Below are 8,188 nucleotides of genomic sequence, written 5' to 3'. Positions count from 1 at the left end.
CATTATTCAGTACTGTTGAAGTGGAGGTAAATTTCATAGAACTGGGGGCTTACTTATCCTTCCTGTCTTCTTGTTCACTTGAAGCAGCATACAACATTCCAGAATTTCACTAAATAAGAAAAGAATGGCTGCTGCACTGGCAAAAATAAGATGTGTAAATATCAAAGGCACACTATTCAGCTAGCCAAAGTGGTAGCGAACTCTTTTTCCCCCACAAGCCCTTTCCCCATGTAAACTAAAGTTTATTAAGAAGTAAAATAAACTAATCTTCAAAAGTAAGGATTCTGAGTCATCATTAATTATACGCTTCAAAAATGTCAACTACAGCTGTCTGGATATTTCTGATTATATTTTAAAGATATATCCAAATTAGATATTTTTAAATTAGATAAATTTGGGGGCTCAAAATTATTATCTAAAACATTTTAATTCAATTCCAAATGTTTTAACTACTAGTATGAACAACAGGGTTTTAGCTCTCAGAAGAATTAACCATTGGAAGGGAAAACACACACACAAACAAAATTATATATTTATACTGCAGGCAATGGTTATGGCCCTTTCTGGCACAGTGGCATATGACTGGCACTCAGTCAGGAATAATTCTACAAACAAAGGGAAATTCATGCATTTTTAAAAATATTCCCTAACATTCACAGTTGATATTTCCTTAAATTCCTGCTTTTTTAAATAGGAAAATCTTATTTTTTTCTTGTTATCCTGACTTGTGACCTGAACCCGACTTCTTTTTCTTCTTCTTACCATGTTTCTTGCGCTGTTTCTTCTTCTTCTTCTTTGCTTTTTCTGTTGATTTTTCTCGCTCTTCATGTCTTCTCTTCTTTTTTGCTTGCCCTTCCTCTTCGTAATCTGATTCCGATGAGGACTCTGATGATGAGGGTTTATCTTCAGGATAAGTCTTCTTTCTTTTTTTGCTGAGACTTCTAATATACTTTTCTTTCTCTGTGCCATCCTTTGACTTCTTTTTCTTTTTCACAGATTCCTTGGTCTCTAATTCAGATTCATATGTAGAGCTTTCTGATGATTTATATGAATGGTTCTTCTTTTTCTTTCTCTTTTTTCCTTGTTTTTTTTCCTCATTCTCAGAATCAGAACTGCTTGAAGAATCAGAGCTTGATGAAGAAGATGAAGACTGACAAGATTTCTTCTTTTTCTTTTTCTTTTTTTCTTTTTTTTTAGAAGAGCTCTCATTTCCACTCAATAATTTCTCTCTACTTTTTTCTAATTCTTTTTTCCAATTCTCATTCATTTTTTCTTCAAATTCAGCTAATGCCTTGGAGCCTTTCTTTTTATTTTCTAATTGTTTCTTCACTTCTTCCCAGGTGGGCCTTGGTCGATTCAGATAATCTTGTATTGTTGGGCCTGTAGATTGAGTCTGGCCCCTCCATCTGGCCATTGCTATAGGATTCATATAGGCCACTCGATTATCTCGCTTCCCCATGGTGCCTGATTGTTCCAAGAGCAGACTCTCAATGCCAAGAAGAATAAAGATAAACTCTCTTTTGGTTCTTCATCTGCTGGTATATCAAGCATCCTGTTAGTATATCATCCTGTTAGAGAAGCAGAACGAATGGTTATAAAATGCCTTTAATATGAGACAAAATAAACACATAAGCTTAATTGTTCATCAGTACCTATCAGTATAGTATAGTAGAAATTTTCAAAATCTTAGACCTTTGGAACAAAGAATATGCACATTTAAGACTTTTGCATACTTAAGATATTGTGGTATGAATATAACATACAGTATTTTTTATACCTCAGGTAAGGTTCTTACTAATTTTTAAATAAATATTTCATTTTATATTATGTGATACTGCTTTTCTTTCTTTCATTTGGCCTTATGTAGTATAAAAAGAAATAAATTTCTATAGCTGAATTCTGTATGAGGCAGATCTCCTCCACCTTAACAAAGTGCAGCACAATCCACTCTGACAGAAACCTAGGAGTCATACCTGAGAAATCCTGTCCCTCAAGTCTTATATCTAATCCATTACTATATCCTGTTGTTTAAGCCTTGACAATAGGTCTCATATCTATTCACTTTTCTCCAAATATATTGTCACCAATTTAGTACAGATGCCATCATCTTTCACTTGGACTATTAATCTCTATTATCAATTAAGTATTATCTGCCAGGGACTGCTTAGTGTTTTATAACAGATTACCTCATTTAATCTCTAGACTAACTCTATGAGGATGATTATATTATTATCCCTATTTCACAGATGAAGAAACTGAGTCTTAGAGAATTTGAGTAACTTGCATAAACTAACAGCTAAAAAATGTCCAAATTAGGATTTAAACCAAGGCAGTCTGACTCCAAACCCCGAACACCTAACGTAACACTATATTGTCTCTCTACATCAACCTCTTAACTGATACCTTTATTTCTACCCTTACTCTCTTCAATTCCAGCCCCACACTACAACCAGTAGGTCTTAAAATAATACAGTGGTTTTATATTTTAATGAGAATCAAATCCAGACTCCCATAAAAGTCTTATATGATCCATCTTGTCTGTTTTCATTAGTTTTTAAAATTTTTAAAAATATTTCATTTATTTATTTGGCAGAGAGAGAAAGAGAGAGCGAGAGAGAGCCCAAGTAGATGGAGCAGTAGGTAGAGCAGTAGGCAGAGGGAGAAGGAGAAGCAGACACCCTGTTGAGTAGAGAGCCTGATGTGGAGATCCATCACAGGACCCTGGGATCATAACCTGAGCTGAAGGCAGACACTTAACTAAGCCACCCAGGTACCCATCTCTCTTACTTTCATCATCCCTTTACTCAATTCTATCTTTTCTTATCTTCTCTTGGTTTCTGGAACATGATAATCTCCAAGCTTAGCCATCATGGCCCATGCTACCCCATTCTTCAGGTCTCAGCTTATTTATTTATTTGTATGTATGTATTTTTAGAGGGGGGTGGGTCAGAGGGAGAGAGAGAATCTTAAGCAGGTTTCATGCCCAGAGCAGAGGCCAATGTGGGGCTTGATCTCATGACCCTGAGATCATTACCTGAGCTGAAATCAAGAACTGGACACTTTCCAGAATGGCTGCACAAGCCTGCAGGACCCAGCAATTGCACTACTTGGGTATTTACCCCAAATATGCAGATGTAGCAAAAAGAGGGGCCACATGCACCCCAGTGTTCATAGCAGCAATGTCCACAATAGCTAAACTGTGGAAGGAGCCAAGATGTCTTTCAATAAATGAATTGGATAAAGAAAATGTGGTTCATATATACAATGGAATATTATTCAGCCATCAGAAAGGATGAATACCTACAATTTGCATCAACATGCATATAACTGGATGGTATTATGCTAAGTGAAATAAGTCAAGCAGAGCAAGATAATTATCATATGGTTTCACTCATATGTGGATCATAAGGAATAGCACAGAGGACCAAAGTGGAAGAGAGGGAAAACTCAATGGGAAGAAATCAGAGAAGGAGACAAACCATGAGAGACTCTGGACTCTGGGAATGGTTACAGAAGGGAGGGGGGTGGGAGGATGGGTAACCGGGTGATGGGTATTAAGGAAGGTATATGATGTGAAGAGCATTGGGTGTTATATGCAACTAAGGAATCATTGAACACTACATCAAAAACTAATATGTTAGCTAACTGAACTAACTAACTAACAACTAAATAAATAAATAAATAAATAGAATGCTTAAGAAAAAAGCTGGATGCTTAACCCATGGAGCCACCCAGGTGCCCAGGTCTCTAAATGTCAATTCCTCCACAAAGAAACTATTAGGTGGAACTACATAAAATTGCCAATTATATGGGACAGAAACAGTTAAATACAGGCCACTTCATAAGTATTAACTTTATATTAAAGCATGTTGCCTTTGTACCTTCCCCCATACACATTATTCTCTATTATAGTTCCTTGTATCTTTTATGCACAATACTTATCAAACTGGTGATTATTTCATTTGTCTGGTTATTTGGGGGTGTGTGTGTGTGTGTGTGTGTGTGTTTGTGTCCACCACTAAATATAAGGCCAAGAAGAGTAAAGGCCATGTTTAATCTTTCTTATTCACCACGGTGCTCCTAGTATCTAGCATGCCATGTGGCTCACATTAAATATTCAATAAATATTGGTTCAATAATAAACAAAAACATGGATAGATGGGTTTATGGCTCTGGGAGAAAGGACATTTAGAGAAGCTTCCTAGAATTGGTGATGTCTGTACAGGAGTTTTAAAGAATAAAAGTTCACCCTGGAAATGAAGACATGAAGAACATTCCAGGCAGAGAAAACACAATGTGGTGGTGGGGGGGCAAAAAACCAGGAATATGAAAGAGCACCATGTGCTCATGTTGATGAAGCCTAAATTTCAAAAAAAGCAATGGCTAGAAGTAAGGCTACATAGAGAGGAAATAGCCTGATCACAGAGCCCCTCTAAAATATATAGTTGTTAGGAAGCCAACAAAGTCCTTTAAAGAGAAGAAAAAGATGATCAGGTATATCATAGTTTTTCTTGTCAGTCTCTGTTCTGATTCTGACCCTTTAAATCAACCAAACATATCTACTCATCATAAACTCAATGTCACAGATGTTACAGTGACTCTTGGTGATAGTTTCCTGCATTTAATTGTTGTGTTCATGATATTATTCTCCTTCCCTTTCAGTTCTGTCCAGCTCCTCTTAGTTCTTTCTGTCATTTACATTCTGACTGATACTCTAAATATTTATCAAATATTATTGTTTCTCTGACCTTATAAAAAGCCCTTAAAAACTTTAGTTCATATTCAGCTTGCTGGTTCTCTCACTACTGGACACTTAGAATAGCATAATTCATTCTAACTTCAGTTCCTTGAGACTTAGTCCTGACATCATCTAGAAAGACAGGCAAAGAGAAGTTCATAAGAACTTTGGATGTGATGCTAAGGATGTTGGAATTCATTCTATGAGACTTAAAGTGAAGTTAATTGGGAGATAATGCTTATTTTAAATAGAATGATATGGCCATGTTTGAGTGTTTATGAAACAATTTTTATAGCATGGAAGTTGGATTGGATGCAAATAAGAATGAAGGCAATGAGATCACTTACGTATTCATGCAGACAGGAAGTGAAAGGGTCTAAAATAAAATCAGTAGAATTTTGAATAGAGAGGGGAATATACATGAGAAATGTTGATGTGATTACACTAAAATTAATGACTAATTGCACGCAAAGGGTGAGAATGAGAAAGGACAAGACTCTGGCTTGTGAGACTAGATAAAAGGCAATGCCAATGATTGGATAAAGTAGGAAATGGCACAGACTTTCAGAAAAGGTCTACAATCAGTATTGGAGTCAAAGTCTGAGGTGCCTATGAGACATATGAATGAAGCTGCATATAGAAAATTAGATGTATGGATGTTGGCGTTCTGGAATGTGACTTGAGTTAGACATGTAGCATTGGCAGTCACTGAGTGAAGGCTAAAGACATAAGAGAAAGTTAAATTACCTTGGGGAGATTTCAAACGAAAAAAGACTTGAGCACTGGATCCAATTTAACAAGAAGCAAGAGGTTGCCAGAGAGAGTGAAGCTTATAAATAAGACTTCAGAAAATTAGCTAGAATGTTAAGAGCTAGATTGCTATCAGAAAGAAAGAGTTACAGAAACACACAGAAGGAGAATAAAGTTTCAAGGTGAGGAGAATAATCTTCAAAGGTATGTGTTCATGGATTTAATTTGAGCAATTTTTAAATATAAACAAATTTGGAAAAAGCCTAAATGTCCATCAATAACAAACAGGTTTGGGGCTCCTGGGTGGTTCAGTCATTTAAATGTCTGACTCTTGATTTTGGCTCAGGTCATGATCTCAGGGTCAAGGGACTGAGTCCTATGTTTGAGCCCCATGATTGAGCTCTGTGGTGAGCTTGGAGTCTGCTTGAGATTCTCTCTCCCTCTTCCTCTGCCCCTCCCTCTGTTCACATGCACTCTCTAAATACATACATACATGCATACATACATACATACATACAATTATTAAAAATTTAAAAAACAGGTTATGTGAATTTTAGTATACATATATAGTGGAATACTATATCTGCAACATATTGTTAAGTGAATAGTTTGTCAAATGTAAACAGTTATCGCTGCATATTGGGGAGGCATCATTTCCTTTTGTATGTTTTTCTATAATGTTTACATTTTCTACAATAAGCAGGTGTCATCTTTACTTTTTAAAAATCCAGAAAAGAAAAGATATCATGGACAATATTAAATACAGCAGACTGATCGAGTAAGAGAAAATCTGGAAGTATACATTATATTTAGCTATGAAGAAATCATTAGTAAACTTTGCTAATGGAATTTCAATTAAACATTGAGGGAGATCAAGAAGTGGGTTTAAATGAAACAAGATGGGATTGGGATTGGGAGGGAGACAAACCATAAGTGACTCTTGATCTCACAAAACAAACTGAGGGTTGCTGGGGGGAGGGGGTTTGGGAGAAGGGGGTGGGATTATGGACATTGGGGAGGGTATGTGCTTTGGTGAGTGCTGTGAAGTGTGTAAACCTGGTGATTCACAGACCTGTACCCCTGGGGATAAAAATATATGTTTATAAAAAATAAAAAATTATATTAAAAAAAACTTAATGCATTAATAAACCAATAAACAAATTAAAAAAAATACAAAACAAAACAAAAAAAAACATTGAGGGAAGAAGCCAGAAGACCACTGTTTAAAGACTTTAAGGACTAAATGAGAGGTGAGAAGGTAGAGATATAGAGTATATTCATTTGGGAAGAACAAATAAAGAGAAAAGATGATAACTATCATGAAAGATGCAGGATTAAAGAAAATGTTTTTTATTTTCTTTAATTTTTGTCATTGAAGAAACTTGGACATATTCACAGGGTAACAAGAAGAATGGAGTGTAATGAGAGAGTTTTAAGAAGATAGAAAAGAGGGGCAAGTGGGTGACTCAGTAGGTTAAGTCTCGGCCTTCAGCTCAGGTCATGGTCTCAGGGTCCTGGAATCCAGCCCCACATAGGGCTCTCTGCTCAACGAGGAGCCTACTTCCCCCCTCTCTCTGCCTGCCTCTCTGCCTACTTGTGATCTCTTTCTCTCTGTCAAATAAATAAATAAAATATTTTTAAAAATAGAAGATAGAAAAGAGAGGGAATAATTAATGTGGCAAAACCATAGAGAAAGCAGAGAGGACTCAAAGTCATAAATAAGAGATGCCTCTTCTTGCAAGAACAGAGGCAAAGAATAAAAAAATGGTATGGGTGCAGGGCTTTTCTTTTTCTTTTCTTTTCTTTTTTTTTTTTTTCATTTTTGTGGAGGGAGAAATTAAAGGGAAAAAGTTGAAGTATTTCTCACATAATGGCCTTCATTTTCACTTAGTGATACATGACAAGGTCATCTACTAAAATTAAGGTAGGTCGAGGTAAGTTTTGAGACCAATAACTAAAATTTGGAAAAACTGCAGAGGGGAATGAGAGAGGGTGCTGATACCAGATAAGTGTATGAGGGCTTCATACACTTTTCTTAGAAGATTAAGCACACTGAGAAAAAAGAAAAAGTCACACCAACAAAATCTCTTGCTCAAATAATCTTTGCTTTAGAATTTAAAATACTTTGTTTCTATTCCAGAAGAGAAACTTGATTTTCTGAATTTCTATTTATCTGTATAAAGTATGCTAATTTTGTAAAGAGATCAGATACAAATTGTGACAGTCCTGCTGATAATTTGAGTATTATAATAATTAAATGTTCATTCATTATCAAAATAATTCCCTTTTGATCTAGATAGGAGTTCAGATGGTAGAGTAGTAGGAGGACCTTATAGTTGTCTCATCCCTGGTACACAGCTAGATAAATACCAAATCATTCTGAACATCCAGGGAATCAATCTGAAATAAAAGAACAAAATGCACAACTAGATGGAGGAAAAAGGCCACATAGTGGAAGGTAGGTGTGAAGATGGGATTTGGGGGAGAAAAGAATGGCAGGTGCTTCAGAGGGGAAGGAAATCTGATCAGGGAGAAAGGAGAGAAAGAGAGAGACATACAGAGAGTAAGAGAGAGAGAGAGAGAGAGAGAGAGAGAAGGCATTGCACAAAAAAACACTTCCCTAAAACCACTGACAGGGAAAACAAGAGGGGATGATAATCACAGGTTTTTACAAACAGCAGAGCTCAAAGTCTAAAGTTT

At 36.1% G+C, this 8,188-nt stretch overlaps 1 protein-coding gene across 1 annotated transcript in view; it reads right to left on the bottom strand.

The window, feature by feature from the left end:
- Nucleotides 1–357: 357 nt before the first annotated feature.
- FAM133A (family with sequence similarity 133 member A) overlaps nt 358–8,188 on the bottom strand; it is a 53,003-nt gene continuing 45,172 nt past the window's right edge. The window contains exon 3 of the mRNA XM_032331590.1: nt 358–1,568. Within this exon, the coding sequence (XP_032187481.1) occupies nt 716–1,459 (744 nt within the window). The 5' untranslated portion in view covers nt 1,460–1,568 and the 3' untranslated portion in view covers nt 358–715. The remainder of the gene's footprint in view (nt 1,569–8,188) is intronic.

This window comes from Mustela erminea, chromosome X (assembly GCF_009829155.1).
Source record: "Mustela erminea isolate mMusErm1 chromosome X, mMusErm1.Pri, whole genome shotgun sequence".
Lineage (NCBI taxonomy): Eukaryota > Metazoa > Chordata > Mammalia > Carnivora > Mustelidae > Mustela > Mustela erminea.
The sequence above is the reverse complement of the archived record's forward strand: the minus strand, read 5'-3'. Positions and strand labels throughout refer to the sequence as shown.